Source organism: Heteronotia binoei, chromosome 11 (genome assembly GCF_032191835.1).
Source record: "Heteronotia binoei isolate CCM8104 ecotype False Entrance Well chromosome 11, APGP_CSIRO_Hbin_v1, whole genome shotgun sequence".
NCBI classification, from domain to species: domain Eukaryota; kingdom Metazoa; phylum Chordata; class Lepidosauria; order Squamata; family Gekkonidae; genus Heteronotia; species Heteronotia binoei.
Window position 1 is genome coordinate 7732437 of NC_083233.1, and position 16831 is coordinate 7749267.

Consider the following 16831-nt stretch of genomic DNA (forward strand, 5'->3'; position numbering starts at 1 on the left):
TGAGCAAGATGAGGAAAGCACCCACCATTAATTGATCTCTTCTCAGCATGTGAGAGCTCAGAAAACTGTTTTCTGTGTTTTGTGATAAAGTACAGACCCTCCAGTTATCATTATATGGTTTTGGACCTGGTTCCTACTTCTTTGTGATTATTACAGGATGCAGCCTCGAGTCTACCGGGCGGGGGCGGGGGGCAGGATCTCAAACACTACATAAATATTATGTTGTCGAAGGCATTCATGGCCAGAGTTCATTAGTCGTTGACTCGTTGTAGGTTTTCCAGGCTATATGGCCATGGTCTTGGCATTGTGAGACCTGACGTTTCGCCAGCAACTGTGACTGGGTCAGAGAGAACTCCAGTTTTCTGGGTTACACCTCTGAGGATGCCAGTCACAACTGCTGCCAAAACATCAGGTCTCACAATGCCAAGACCACGGCCACACAGCCCGGAAAATCTACAACTACATAAATAGTAAATATACACCAAATACAGTGGCACCTAAAGGTTTAGATGAAACATTTTGAGGTTTTTTTTTAAAAAAAACCCTGTAATTATATGCCCTTGATATATGCCAGATTCATGAAATTCTGTGTTTGAATCTCAAGTTGGATATAGCTGGTGGGGCTCAAAGGCAGGCAAGTTTTAATATGACCAGATCCCTTGTAAGAAACTGATTCCCTCCCCCCTCCAACCATATAGCAGCAGTTTTCAAATCAATGATGTTCACGTTTCTACAGGATTAGACCCATGCTGGAGAGAAAAGAGTCCTTCCGGTTACACAAGCTGCATGGAAGCCAGCAAAGTGACCCCATGTGGAAGGATTCTTCTGTCCCAGCCAGTTACATGAGCAATCCAGACACAGGCTCACCCCATCTGTGAAATTCAGTTACATAAACAGTGGTTTTGTTGTTGTCGCAATCAGCTCAACTGTATGAATCCCATGTGTGGCTCTTCCTTGGCAGATCACAAAATCTGCAGAAGGGGGGGGCACTCAGAAGTAGGGCAGGGGGCTTCTGCGCAACTGGAGAACTCCCAAGTTTACGGAAAAATCTTTTAAAAGTTTTTTATGGGAGAAGTGATTAATTTTCCCACATAAAATAAATGTTTGCATGTGTCTAGACATCACAGGAAAAAATCCTCCAACTTTTGAGTGACATTTTAGACTGAAGCGCCTGAAGTAGAAAGGCACGAGAGTAAGGAACAGGAAAGGCAAAGGGAAGAGGATATGGGGTTGTGTCGGGGAGAGGGGCCAGGAAGGAAAACAGGAGCCACTGGTGGGGAGGAATAAAGTGAAGCAAGTAGGTGGGAGGAGGGGGAATAATGTTACTAGGAGACAAAAGAAGGGACCAAGGGAAGAGCAGAGCAGACAAGCAGAGAGTGTGTGGAGGGGATAGAGAGGAAAATGAGATTCCCCTTCCCCCCCGCAAATCCTCTCATGTTCCCTATTGGTTTGGCATCATCCCAGTCTTCAGGATCCTGAACTCGCACTCCGAGTCCCAATTCAGAAAAAGCTACCCAGAGTCTCCGCACAGCCTTGGTGCCCCACTTGAATATCTCTGGTGCAAAGAAGAGCACTGGCTTTTGCTTCCTCTCAGGGCCTTTTCAGACAGATGAATGGCAGAAGAGATAACTTTTTTAAAAGCAGCAGGCAATTTTCTTTTTCCCTTTCATTTAGATGTGTGGGGGTGGAATCCAGTTTTTACAGAGGAAACAAAATACGACACAGCTGAGACTGAGAAAAGATGGCACAGTAATTTGCACGCTGAGTTATCCAGGATGGAGCTGAACCTAATGAGGTACCTTGGCAGACATTTTATTTATCTGCCTGCTCTCCCAACACCGTCTGCCCATTTGCTGCATCTCTGTTGCTTCTTCCAGCACACAGACAAATTAAATATAATGTTGGATGTGCACCTCTGATCCCCAGAGTCACCCCATGCTTGGCACTTTGCAATAAAAACCCTCTGCCAACACGTCCTGCAAGGAAACACTTTTCAGCTGCCAATTTACTCTGCGCAAAAAATCCAGGGAGCTTAATTATCTAACTACATCTTTGTTCTTAAATGTGCGGCCATATCTACTTAAAAACTGGCACAGGGAAACCGTCTTGAGAAGAACAGCCCCCCCCCCACCCCCACCCCAGCCCCGGCTGCATCATTTGCTGTGATGGAGAAGCACCTGGGATTGGCTGGGAAATCGCTGGCAGGAAGACAGAGACAAAATGTCACTAATTCAGCCGCTGGCATGAGCAGACACATTTTATAGCCCAGATGCCAGTTCCTGTTTCCAAAGCAAATGAAAAAAAAAATTAAACATTAAGCAAGAGAGCTTCAGTCGCATCCGGAGGATTTCAGCAAATAAAGGTGGGGGCACAGGGCTCCAAGGTAGACAGCTCACCATCCCAGCTAACGCCTACTGAATTCCTAGCATGGCCAGTGTGACCAAGCGCAGTCTGAGAAGCAGTCTCATCTGGCCATCAAGGTTACCATTCTCAATACTATGCCCAAGTGAGCCCCTATGGAAAGAACTTTATTACAGACCTCACCCATTGTCGGGGGCGGGGGGGGGGTGCTTTGTGACAAAAACACGTTCCCACCCTGCAAACAGCCATCTGCAGAAGAGAACGAGCCCCTGAGAATACTGGGAACTGAGAGCATTCGATTACGTTTGAGCCCCATATCGGCTTCTGATGACTCAGGTTGCCTCGAATGGGATGACTCTGATGACTCAGCCTTCATGTGGGATCTACTAAATGGGAACAGCAGCAGCAGCCTCCTTTGCAAAGCCGCTGGGCAGTGAAGACTGCAAGGTGCTTTCTTTCTGATTCTCACAGGCAGGGCAAGACACCCCCAGAGCTTCTCTGAAGCGAAGGGTTTCAGACTCAGAACACTGGAGGGGGGCTGATTCTGCATTGCCAGGAGTGGACTGGCCATTTTACCTCTAGCAGGCGTCCCCAACGTGGTACCCAGGGCACCCACCAAGTGTTTTCAGAAAGTAGGTGGGGCTAAACGAGGTTTTACTGATCCAATTGGCTGTGCAGATTTTTTTAAAAGTTGCTCCAGCAAGAAGATAGAAGATATTGGATTTATATCCCGCCCTCCACTCTGAAGAGTCTCAGAGCGGCTCACAATCTCCTTTACCTTCCTTCCCCACAACAGACACCCTGTGAGGTAGATGAAGATATTGGATTTATATCCCGCCCTCCACTCCGAAGAGTCTCAGAGCAGCTCACAATCTCCTTTCCCTTCCTCCCCCACAACAGACACCCTGTGAGGTAGATGAAGATATTGGATTTATATCCCCCCCCTCCACTCTGAAGAGTCTCAGAGCGGCTCACAATCTCCTTTACCTTCCTCCCCCACAACAGACACCCTGTGAGGTAGATGAAGATATTGGAATTATATCCCGCCCTCCACTCCAAAGAGTCTCAGAGCGGCTCACAATCTCCTTTACCTTCCTCCCCCACAACAGACACCCTGTGAGGTAGATGAAGTTATTGGAATTATATCCCGCCCTCCACTCCGAAGAGTCTCAGAGCGGCTCACAATCTCCTTTACCTTCCTCCCCCACAACAGACACCCTGTGAGGTAGATGAAGATATTGGAATTATATCCTGCCCTCCACTCCGAAGAGTCCCAGAGCGGCTCACAATCTCCTTTCCCTTCCTCCCCCACAACAGGCACCCTGTGAGGTAGATGAAGATATTGGATTTATATCCCGCCCTCCACTCCGAAGAGTCTCAGAGCGGCTCACAATTTCCTTTCCCTTCCTCCCCCACAACAGACACCCTGTGAGGTGGGTGGGGCTGAGAGGGTTCTCACAGCAGCTGCCCTTTCAAGGACAACCTCTGCCAGAGCTATGGCTGACCCAAGGCCATGCTAGCAGGTGCAAGTGGAGGAGTGGGGAATCAAACCCGGTTCTCCCAGATAAGAGTCCGCACACTTAACCACCACACCAAACTGGCAGCAACAGCTGCCGCACAGCCTGAGGATCTGTGCAGATGTGTGCAATGGAATATTTTTAAATCAATGTGTTCATTTTAAAAAGACATCCTGTTCAAAAGAACTATTGCCTGAAAAATGGAAGAGTTACAACCTCCCTCCCAGACACTTTGTGGCTGGCTCTGCCTCCTGCAGTGGCTGTTTTGTGACTGTGCCCCCCACCCAGTGCCAGCGCTCCAAAGGTGCCTCCTGTAAAGGCTGGGGACCCCTGAGCTACAGTGAAGGCTCCTAGCGGGGGGCCACGGCCTGCAGGGCTCCTGCAAGCCAAGGGCAAGCACGGGCTACTCAGCTCAGGCCTTGCCAGGGCACCAACAATGGGTGCTGGCCAGTGGGGCCACTGCAGGAGGCGGGCAAGCTCCCTTCATTGATGCTTACAACCAGCCAGGTGGTCCCTGCGTCATTGGCTTGGCCCAGGCAAGTGCCATATGGCACCTCACTGGACTGCAGCAGCAGAGAAGGAGACTGGATTTATCCCCTCGCCCTCAGGGCCACTCGGCACTTGCTCCACAGCCCACTTGACACCCCCATGCACTCCAGCACATCACCCAGGCTCTGCAGCTTGGCCTTCACGAGCCTCCTTTGAGAGAAGTGGTGAGCAATTCTGCAGCTTCTTTCCAGACATTTCTCTGCAACTCAAACAGGGGTCCCAAGCTGGGAAGAGAGCACAAGCAGTTCCTCCAAAGGGCGTGTTGGAGATTCACAGCAGCACTTGCTGATCTTTGCAGCTTCCCTTGTTTCCATAGGCTGTGTGGTATATTCCTTTAATGTAGGAAACTGTGTATTCTCTGGGCATGGGACTGCTTTGAAAGCCTGACCCTAAATGTGCCCTCTAAAAACCACAAAAATGTGAGCAGAGAAAGCAACCATGTATCCCTCGCTTATTGTCTGGGCTGGATTTGCACCTTGAGTCACTCTTTAACCTAAGGGAATACAGCTTGTATGCGGCGCGTAGATCGCAAAAGAATTTTTTCCAAAAGCTCAGTCGTTCAATCCACTGACAGGCATTAGCCTCTGGGGCACGTCCCGCATTCGCACACACAAAACACAAACACGTGCATGCTTAAGGCTGGGTGACTTGACTGAGGCCATGAGCCAGTGGCACAGCTGGGCTCAGGATGTGCTTCATGCCGTTTCCAGTCCCGTGCTCCGCCTAGGGCAGGCATCAAAAGACAGAATGGCATTTACTAGAAAACAAGTCTGAGATCATTAAAGAAAAAGAAAGCAGACCTTTTCCAGAAACGGCAAACCAAAAAATAAGCATCCTGGCAACCTTTTCCAATCAGCAGCTTCTCAATCCAACGGTTGCAATTTATTTACTTATTTATTTATTTAATTTCTATCCTGAACATATGAAGCTGCCTTGTGCTGAATCAGACCCTTGGTCCATCAAAGTCAGTATTGTCTTCTCAGACTGGCAGCGGCTCTCCAGGGTCTCAAGCTGAGGTTTTTCACGCCTATTTGCCTGGACCCTTTTTTTGGAGATGCCGGGGATTGAACCTGGGACCTTCTGCTTCCCAAGCAGATGCTCTACCACTGAGCCACCATCCCTCCCCAAAACATATGAACATATGAAGCTGTCTTCTACTGAATCAGACCCTGGGTCCATCAAAGTCAGTATTGTCTTCTCAGACTGGCAGCGGCTCTCCAGGGTCTCAAGCTGAGGTTTTTCACACCTATTTGCCTGGACCCTTTTTTTGGAGATGCTGGGGATTGAACCTGGGACCTTCTGCTTCCCAAGCAGATGCTCTACCACTGAGCCACCGTCCCTCCCCCTAAGGCTCAGGGCGGCTAACAGCATGAGGGTCTGCAACAGCATGCCCAACCATTTAACAGTAAATATAAATAATATTAAATATAAAACGTTAAAACATTAAAACAAAACATCTGGTGCTAATTCGATGTATCCGAGCAACACGATATTGGTGGTGGTAATCAGACTGGTCGATTTTTAAACTTCTGGAGGTCCCAGGCAAGCCACTGGTGGTGTTTCTGGGCCCAATCCATCGCTGTAGATGTCATTATGAAAAAGCATGATGGAAGAGTGCCGTTTTGTAGGCCCTGCGGAACTGTGTGAGCTCTCGCAGGGCTCTCGCTGATAATAAGGGCAGAGTTACAGTCAGGGATTAAGACCCCAAGTCAGCCTCCTGCCCACTCTGCTTGGGCTGCAAACCCAGTACTTCAGAATGCGGCTGGAGGTGGCTAGGAGAGAAGGCTCCCGCATTTTAAAAAAAAACTTCACTGCACATGGACAGTTGGGCACTTAAGCTAGGAAAGAACGCTTCTCTCTCACATGTGAGATTTGGTGGGAATTGATGGAATGCTGTTCCAAGCAAAACAATTCCCCACGTGCAGAACATTAGCATGTCAAGGAGAAGTGCTTTATCACTGGTTAGGTACCTGCTTTCGACAAGCAGGGAGTTTTATCTATTGAGAAACATTTGGCCAGGCAAGGCTCCTCCTGCAGTTTGAAAGGGTGCAACCCACACGCAGGGAGTGCCAAACTACACAACACAGGCTATCCACGGCTCGGATGTTTTTGTTTTAACAAAGTCCCCGGGTGCTCCAAAAGCAAACAGGGAGCTCCCTTCCCTCCCCCCCATGATGGGAGGATGCTTGGCCTGAGCAACTTGCATGTAGCAGCAGCAGAAGAGTCTGCATTTCTACCCTGCTCTTCACTCGGAGTCTCAGAGCGGCTCACAATCTCCTTTCCCTTCCTCCCTCACAACAGACACCCTGTGAGGTAGATGAAGATATTGGATTTATATCCCGCCCTCCACTCCGAAGAGTCTCAGAGCGGCTCACAATCTCCTTTCCCTTCCTCCCCCACAACAGACACCCTGTGAGGTAGATGAAGATATTGGATTTATATCCCGCCCTCCACTCCGAAGAGTCTCAGAGCGGCTCACAATCTCCTTTACCTTCCCCCCCACAACAGACACCCTGTGAGGTAGATGAAGATATTGGATTTATATCCCGCCCTCCACTCCGGAGAGTCTCAGAGCGGCTCACAATCTCCTTTACCTTCCTCCCCCACAACAGGCACCCTGTGAGGTAAATGAAGATATTGGATTTATATCCCGCCCTCCACTCCGGAGAGTCTCAGAGCGGCTCACAATCTCCTTTCCCTCCCCCCCCCCACAACAGACACCCTGTGAGGTAAATGAAGATATTGGATTTATATCCCGCCCTCCACTCCGAAGAGTCTCAGAGCGGCTCACAATCTCCTTTACCTTCCCCCCCACAACAGACACCCTGTGAGGTAGATGAAGATATTGGATTTATATCCCGTCCTCCACTCCGGAGAGTCTCAGAGCGGCTCACAATCTCCTTTACCTTCCCCCCCACAACAGACACCCTGTGAGGTAGATGAAGATATTGGATTTATATCCCACCCTCCACTCCGAAGAGTCTCAGAGCAGCTCACAATCTCCTTTACCTTCCCCCCCACAACAGACACCCTGTGAGGTAGATGAAGATATTGGATTTATATCCCGCCCTCCACTCCGGAGAGTCTCAGAGCGGCTCACAATCTCCTTTACCTTCCTCCCTCACAACAGACACCCTGTGAGGTAGATGAAGATATTGGATTTATATCCCGCCCCCCACTCCGAAGAGTCTCAGAGCGTCTCACAATCTCTTTTCCCTTCCTCCCCCCCCCCCACAACAGGCACCCTGTGAGGTAGATGAAGATATTGGATTTATATCCCGCCCTCCACTCCGAAGAGTCTCAGAGCGTCTCACAATCTCCTTTCCCTTCCTCCCTCACAACAGACACCCTGTGAGGTAGATGAAGATATTGGATTTATATCCCGCCCTCCACTCCGAAGAGTCTCAGAGCGACTCACAATCTCCTTTCCCTTCCTCCCTCACAACAGACACCCTGTGAGGTAGATGAAGATATTGGATTTATATCCCGCCCTGCACTCCGAAGAGTCCCAGAGCGTCTCACAATCTCTTTTCCCTTCCTCCCCCCCCCACAACAGGCACCCTGTGAGGTAGATGAAGATATTGGATTTATATGCCGCCCTCCACTCCGAAGAGTCTCAGAGCGGCTCACAATCTCCTTTCCCTTCCTCCCTCACAACAGACACCCTGTGAGGTAGATGAAGATATTGGATTTATATCCCGCCCTCCACTCCGAAGAGTCTCAGAGCGGCTTACAATCTCCTTTCCCTTCCTCCCCCACAACAGACACCCTGTGAGGTAGATGAAGATATTGGATTTATATCCCGCCCTCCAGTCCAAAGATTCTTAGAGTGGCTCACAATCTCCTTTCCCTTCCCCTCCCCACAACAGACACCCTGTGAGGTAGGTGGGGCTAAGAGAGCTCTTTTCAGAACTGCTCTTGAGAGAACAGTTCTGAGAGAACTTGTGACTGAACCAAGGTCACTGCGGGAGCTGCATGTGGAGGAGCGGGGACTCAAATCCAGTTCTCCCAGATTAGAGTCCATGCACTTAAGCACTACACCAAACTGGGCTGACTGGGCAGGTGAGATGACATCCCACTCCCCACCATTGGCCCAATGGGACTTTTCAAAACAATAACAAGGGCTGATCTGCCCCTCAGGGGGGATCCAAAGTTTATCACAGTATTGATGCTTGGAGCGGGGGCGGGGGGGGGGGGGAGATGCCATTTTCCTGCCTACATACCCCAATTGATATTAGCAAACAGGCAGTCTGAGGCCAGGCTCTCTCTCTTTCAGCCTTACTTCCCTGGGTTCCTGCATGAGGCTGAGAGGACCACATGTGCCCTGCTGAACTCCCTGGAGAAAATGCAGGATGGAAACACAACAGACAAAGATAAGGGAGTCCTAAACTGAGTACAGACAGGCAGTTTGGGGCAGCAGCCTCGTGGCTCCGAAAAAAAGCCAGCACAGTCTGCGGCGCCCCGGGGTGATCAGACAGCATGCACCCCACTGCCGGGAGAGGGACGGGCCACGCAAGCTCCAGAGGAGCAGTCAGACCACTCAAGCGCATGGGAGGCATTTCCCAAAAGGCGACAGGGAAGCACTTCGGAGATTTGCTACTACTTAGTAAGCCCCGTGGCGCAGAGTGGTAAAGCTGCAGTACTGCAGTAGGAGTCCTCTGCTCACGACCTGAGTTCGATCCCAGAGGAAGCTGGGTTCAGGTGGCCGGCTCCAGGTCGACTCAGCCTTCCATCCTTCCGAAATCAGTAAAATGAGTACCCAGCTTGCTGGGGGGAAAGTGTAGATGACTGGGGGAGGCAGTGGCAAACCACCCCGTAAAAAGTCTGCCGTGAAAACAGGGGCGTAGAGTTTTCAATTTCCTGGGGGGGGGGGCTGGGGTCCAGCCAGAAACATTTGATCCAGTGACATCACAGGGAGGGGCCTCCATTATCACTACCTATGAATTTATGGAGAAGCTCCCTTCCCATAAATTTAGGGAGCACCCCCTCCCCAAAAAAACATGGACCAGGCCAAACCCAGGAAAAGGTGGGAGTTGGCCAGTGGTTATAGTGGTATCTCAGAGGTCTCTTGCTGTGTCCTGTTTTTGAAATTCTCTTTTAGAATAGTCACTTTAAGATCTGCAAATATACACATCATGTGCACAGGACAAACCAATGGTCACAAATTTGACAGTAAAAGGCAATACAGAAAAGCTTTAGGGGAACATTTCCCTTCCCCCACTGCTTTCTGATGGCCCTGACGCACAATCTCCTTTACCTCCCCCCCCACCCCCCGCCAACAGACACCCTGTGTGGTAGGTTGGGCTAAGAGAGCTCTTACAGCAGCTGTCCTTTCAAGTACAATTCCTGCAAAAGTGATGATCGACCCAAGGCCATTCCAGCAGGTGCAAGTGGAGGAGTGGGGAATCAAACCCGGTTCTCCCAGATAAGAGTCCGCGCACTTAACTACTGCACCAAACTGGCTGTCACCAACTATGTGTTGGGTTCAGTATATGCTACAGTTTACAGCTGCTGCTGATACCGAGGCTTGACACCTAAATCATTCAGTTTTCGCTTATACTCAGAAATCAAACTTTCATTTCATTTCATGTATTCAACATATCCTGCCCTACCCACAAAATGGGCTCAGGATGGCTCACATCATAAGACCAACAGCACTTAAAACTTGGTCGGTTCTTAACGGTGCCCCTGGCTTCAGGTTTTGTTCTTAAAGGCCTCTGATCTTCATGGCCACACCCAATCTCACTTTCCCCCCCAAATGTAAATTGGAACCAAGCAAGTATTTTGAATCCACCAACAATGTTCCCTCTAAGCTGCAGTGTCTTGTGAGCAAAAACTCTGCTTTGTGAGCTACTGGCATTAAAGTTGTGAGCTACTGCATAAATTATTGTGCTCTAGAGCCATTTTTACTGAGTCAAGACTAAAATGTGTGAGCTGGAGGCTAAAAATCAGCTTAGAGGGAATACTGTCCTCCAAAGAGAGCCTGCGGTCGGGCTGTTGGTGCATTAAAAGTGGAGGGGGAAGGAGTGCCACTATTATCTTGACAATTGCTGCCCTATCCAAGGCTGATTGGTTCATTGTCTTTTCCACCTAATGAGACTTTCAAGGCAAGAGACAAGCAGAAGTGGTTTGCCCTGTCTTCCTCTGCACAGCAGCCTCAGCTTTCCCTCCAAGCACTAACCATGGCCATTCCTGTGTAGTTTCCAAACTCTGATGAGATCTGGCTAGTTTGGGATATGAGGGCTGTGACTTCTTTTTGTACTGCAGGACGTCTGTAGCTGAAGATTGACACCTAGTCTCTGGCCCAGGGGAAGCTCAATTAGCATTTCTAAGGAGCTAAGCTTGGGTTGTAAAGTCATTAAGTCATTCATAAAGTCATTCACTGACTTTGAAGCTCAGAAGGAAAATCACACACAGCCTTTATCATCCCATTCATGCCTTTGAAGCCCCAAGTCCTGTGTTGATTGCCCAGCGGGGGCTTAGCCCTGGATGGGAAAATCCGGGGGCCGGGGCAGCCCGCAGCATACTTTACGCTTATGTTAAAGCAATGTCACCCCAGAGTCCAAAACGACTGGTGCTTACAGGGGACTACCTTTACCTTTTACCTTTATAAGTTGTAGCTTTTTAAGGTGCTGGACAATGACATAAGGGTGGGAGTGAGGCAGGACCCAGATGTGCAGATCTGAATGCACAATTTAAATCCAGCTTTGGGGAGCTCCTGTGTTGGCTCAAACAGGGCATCTGTACAGACCCTAGATTATGAAATGTATCCTCATAGGAAAAAATCTTGACTACGATATCGGCTTTTCAGCACAGTGTAGAAACCAAAATAAAAGCTTAACTTTTTCCATACAAATCCATACAATATCTACTATCGCACAGTTAACTAACTGCAATTTTAAAAAAATCATTTCAGGACATTCATCATTCTATCCTGACAATCTCTCCAGCAACAAACTCTCAGGCCCAGCCTGCATTCTCCACTCTCCCACTGGCCTCTCTGTAGCTCTTCAACATGGCCAACAGGGAAACATGGAGAAGCCAGCCCTGCCCTTTGCCCCCTCCCTCTGCCCTGCCAGCTTCAGCTTTCAAGAAGGCCCAGCGTCACCTGAGCATGTGGAACATCTAGCAAAACAGGCCACCACAATGCCCCTCCTATGTTACAAACACCACATGCCTATCTTTGCAACTCTTTCTAGACAGACTCCTCTCTTTAAAAATGAGACAGGAGGTTTATTTTGAGCAGTGTTTCCCAACCTGCAGATCCTAACCCAATAGTGGGTAGCAAGCTTGTAGTGGGTTGCTACACCAAGTAAATTTGTATTTAGGGATTCCACATTAAAAAGGCTGGGAACTTCAAGAATCAGTAGAATTATTGGTAGCCCCGGGGCTGCTCACACAAGCAACTTCAAAGGGACATAAATTTTGTCTTCTAACTACCTGAAAACAGGAAACTTGCTGTCATTAGCTAAAATTGTTTTTAAAAAAAACAAAAACAAAACAGCCATTCATACTTGGGGTTTTTTCATTAGACCCAAGCAAACTGTCACGAAATCAGGACCAACTTTTCAAGTTCTCTACAGCTCAACATTCCACATAAAAAGGAAGGGGGTGAAAAAATGCTATTTCAAAGTATGACAGAAAAGTCCAAACTCCACACCTAGTTGCCTTCTTGAAATGGAGAGCTGCAGGTTGAGTTCAAGCAGACAGTGTGAGGTGCAAAACGGATTTGAAGCCAAACCAGATGCGCCTGCAAGAGAGGAGTCAAGGCAACTCCGAAAGCCAGCAGTTAATCAGATACCTCCACAGCTCTGACAGGAACACACTGACCCCTTGAAAGGCACACCACAGAGGAGAAACTTTGTAATCCTTAGAGCAGGGCTTCCTAAGCCCCCGTCTGTGGACCAGTACCCGAGTCCCCAAGCCCTGGACTGTGGCCTGTTAGCAACCGGACCGTGAGTTGTATAATTATTTCATAATATATTGATATATTATTATTATTAATAATAAGATGACAACATTGTATTTATATCCTGCCGTCCGCTCCAAATTTCAGAGTCTCAGAGTGGCTCACAATCTCCTTTCCCTTCCTCCCCCACAACGGACACCCTGTGAGGTAGGTGGGGCTGAGAGAGCTCTCAAAGCAGCTGCCCTTTCAAGGACAACTCCTGAGAGAGCTACGGCTGACCCAAGGCCATTCCAGCAGGTGCAAGTGGAGGAGCGGGGAATCAAACTTGGTTCTCCCAGATAAGAGTCCTCTCACTTCACCACTATAGCTGACCCAAGGCCATTCCAGCAGGTGCAAGTGGAGGAGTGGGGAATCAAACCTGGTTCTCCCAGATAAGAGTCTGCACACTTAACCACTACACCAGACTAACAGAAATAAAGTGCACAATCGTATCATCCTGAAACCATTGCCCCGCCCCCCTTGTCCGTGGAAAAATTGTCTTCTACAAAACTGGTCCCTAGTGCCAAAAAGGTTGGGGACCACTGCCTTGGAGGAACATGGTGATTAAATCAGTAGCCAGACATCTCTCATGATGATAGGTGGGTGGGATTTTCAGGGACTCCTGGGACATACAACAAATCAAGCAGATACATCCCCTTCTCCCTTCATGGACTGCCTGTCAATTAAGATTGAGCCATTCACTGCCCAGAGACATCGGCACACACACTGCTGCTGAATGAGACTTTCAAGTCATTGGCTCAGTGGCAGAGCACAAACTAAAAGCGCCAGGTTTACCCCAAACAAAGCCCAGACAGAAGGCCTGGGAAGGAAGCCTTGGAAAACTACTGCTTGTCTGAATGGACAGCTCTCGGCATTCCCCACTCCTGAATGGCACATGCATGGTGTGTGCCTAAGGCCTGCCACTCTGGCCCTGCTGTGCAAGGAAGTGAGGCTTCGGTAAGTACATGGCTGGCTGCAAGAACCCTTCCTGAGAAAAGCACAACAAACCTCCAGTGCCAGCTTCTTGTGCTCTTAAAAGTAGTCAAGATCCAGACAGCCAATTCATTCAGGAATTTGATTAAACCATAGATGAGAACCTGGCAAACTTGCTTTGGCAGAAGCTGCACCCCTTTCATAAACCCCTCGCACAAGGCCGCTTAGAAGGATGCAATCCTGGTGGGCACTGCATCACTCTTCGGAAGCCAGCATCCTTGCCGCACAGTCAACTAGCCAAAGAAGAGGCTTATTCAGAGTGACATCAGCTGGCCTAATTTACTCACACACACAGTTATTTCCTGTAACGACAATGCAATGCAACGTATTTTAGCCCTGGGTAGAGGATGCCTACCAATGTGCCGATTTCCCCAGGGACTTCCATGAGAGAGCAGTGACTCCTGTGGAGATGTGCAGTGCAACCCTTTCGCTTCCATCACTGCGTTAGGAGCCATGAGTTCAAATCCTACCAGTCAGCTTCACTTATTCTTTCCTGACAACCCCTGGCCCCGCTGAGAAACTGAAAATATTGTGGCGCTTACACACACTGTCCTAGAACCATCGTAAGGATGCACTGTGAGCAAAACATTTGTGTTGATACAGTGACCTTCTTATTAGCTAATCAGACACTACTCATAACCTGTAAGCAGTTCACAGTGTGCATTGCAGGTGTTGAGACGGAGGAAGCCAAAGCAGATGAGACCAGAACAGATCCTTGCATTACAGCACAGACCTTCCCCGATCACACATAAGCCAAAGGAGAGAAGCTACAGGCTGGAAGAGGCCTCTGTGCACCTTCCGCTGAACCAGGCCACCAGCCCTTGGGATCGGCGTTGTCTGGCAGCAGCTCTCCAGGGTTAGGTGAAAGGTCTTTCGCATCACCATCTGCCTGGTCCTTTTAACTGGAGATTCAAGCTGGGACCTCCGATGTGTCCAGCAGGTATGCTCTGCCACTGAGTCACAGCCCCTCCCCTCTCATCTGGCTGTCAAAGGTGGACACCCTCCCTTCCCAGCCTCCTCCCCGCCTCCGCCCCATCCCGAGATGGAGGCAGCTACATACACGGATCTTTCACTGTTGGGGAAACAAAACAAGAAAATGAAGCAGGGCAGACACAGGAATTTGTGTTTGTAGAGCAGTCAGATATAAACAATCAGGATTCCAGCTTGGGTTTGCGGCTGTATTATGTGCGAAACAGCCCTAGTAAGACGTGAGCATAGATTGCTCAAGCCATCTTTGTGCTGAACTCCCAGTCAAGGGGAAATAGCCAGAATAAATGTCGTTAGTCTCTGAGCTGCCACTGGACTTGTTTCATGTTGCTTCTAAGACACTAACACCATATGGAATGATCTACTTGTGTGTGTGCACATGCCGGCAAGCCCCTTACAGACCAATAATAGTAGTAGTAACGTTTGTAGGCTTCTTGACAAGGCAGCATTGCAAGATCTGAGGATTTGTTTACATTATTTGTGGTCTCACCAAGATTCAAGAGTGATTTCCCAGAGCACATCAATGCAATCAATGGAGGGAGACATCCTTTTAAAGTAACAATACAGCAGGATTTAGATCGCAGAAACCCAAACAGGCAATTCAAGTTCCAGTTGGGAGCAACACTCCATGGGATCTGAGAAACTATGCAGGAGGTGGCCAAAATGGGGGGGGGGGGGAGGCAACACACGACCTTGCAGTCTACATAAGCAATTAATGCAAAGCACGTAATAATATACGTATGAGGCACCAGGCTGTTTTCTTGGCACGGAAACTCTTACACATTAGAAAACAACTAGACATATTGCACCTGATGGCATTCAAGAGAGGAGCATCCATCCACCTTTGGATTGCTGGGGTGCACAGTCTTTTTCTTTGCAGGTGCGTGTTCTTTTTCAAGCTACAGCTACAAGAACGAAGCGACCATTTTTAAAGCTCGAAGGACAGATAACGAATTCATAAAGCAAGGCCAGCCATTTCTGGGGGATGCGAGAACTACTGGGACTACTCTGGAAAACCCAGATCCAGGGACACAGTTTGCTCAGTCTATTCCCGAAATCTGATCTGGGAGGCAGCAAATGCCCCCAGACCACAGTTACCCCATGTGCCCCCTCTCTCCTCTCCCCCAGGAAGTTGCAATCAGGAAACCGTAGAGGGGGAGGGCGCACAACTCTTCCCCTTCACACAAGAAGATGCGAGGCAGGTACCACAATTCTATCTGGGGCCTCAGCACAGTTTCACTAAATCTTGTTGACAAGGCGTTTGCTTTTCCTTACACAGGAAGGTGGGAAAGGAAGACAAATTAAGATGGAAAAGAAGTTTTGAAAACCTCAATAAATGAAGCGCGAAAGCAACCCCACCACTAATTCCAAGGGGAGAGAGTTGGGCATTCTCCCCCCCTCCCAACCAGCTTCCAGGCCCACTTCACCCAAGGCAGCCAGCAACTGGGAACCACCAGACTTACTCTTCACCTATGCATGGGCCACCCGGACGACAATGTGTTATATAATATCATTAATAAAAAGACAATAATATGCTTGACAGCAAAAAAGAAAGGGGGGGGGGAGCCCCGCAGCCCCGCCCACCATTCCCGGGCTGCTCTCTGACTCCTCCGACACAGTTGCAGCCGGGAGCTCTTTCGGTCCACAGCAGGGGCCGCAGCACCAAGGAGACCGAGCAGCTTTTCAAGGCTCCTTGCCTCAGATGCCAACCGGCCAAGGGAGAGCTCCCGCCCCAGCCGAGCCTTTCGGGGGCCTCCCGGGGGCTCCGGGGCTGGGATCTGCCGCTGGCCCCAGACATCAGCGCTTGCATTTGCGGCAGTTCCCCACTGCCCCGTCCGGCTGCAGCCAGCCCGTTCTCGGCCCCGGGAGCGAGAGGGGCCCCTCGTGCAGAGGGGGCGCCAAGGCAAGCGGCGGGGGCCGCCGGGCTCACCTGTCTTGAACTCCAGCGCGGGGTCGGGGGCGCCGCCGGCCACCTCCTCGTGCAGCAGGACGTAGAGCATCCCGAAGGAGTTGTGGATGCCGAAGATGGAGCCGTTGCACCAGGTGGCCGCCAGCACCACCACCCAGCCGAAGCCCCCCTCGGGCGGCGTGAAGCCCCGCGGCCCGCCCGGCCCCCCGCCGCCCTCCTCGCCCTCCTCTTCTTCCACGGCCCCCGGCCTCTGCAGCGCCATCGCCGCCGGCCTCGGGCCCGCCTGCACTCGCGCCCGCTGCCCGCCCGGCTAGACGCGCCCCCGCCGCCGCTGCCGCTGCTGCTTCTGCCGCCGCCTCCTCCTGCGCCGCCGCCGCCGCCTCCCCTCCGGCCGCCCCCAGCTCCGCCCTCCCGAAGCCTCGGCGCGCCAGCCCCGCTCCGCCAGGGAGGGAGGGAGGCGGGCCTGCCCAGGGCTCCAGGCGGGCCCGGCGCTTCCTCCCGGGAAGGAGCCCCCCGGCCGCCCGGGAAAGCTCCCCTCGGCCCTCGCGAAGCCAGGCAGCGCGCTAG

At 50.4% G+C, this 16831-nt stretch overlaps 1 protein-coding gene across 1 annotated transcript in view; it reads right to left on the reverse strand.

Moving 5' to 3' along the window:
- Window positions 1-16526, reverse strand: part of SLC16A2 (solute carrier family 16 member 2) — a 159386-nt gene extending 142860 nt beyond the window's left edge. Inside the window, exon 1 of the mRNA XM_060249105.1 lies at window positions 16286-16526. Within this exon, the coding sequence (XP_060105088.1) occupies window positions 16286-16526 (241 nt within the window). The remainder of the gene's footprint in view (window positions 1-16285) is intronic.
- Window positions 16527-16831: the final 305 nt, after the last annotated feature.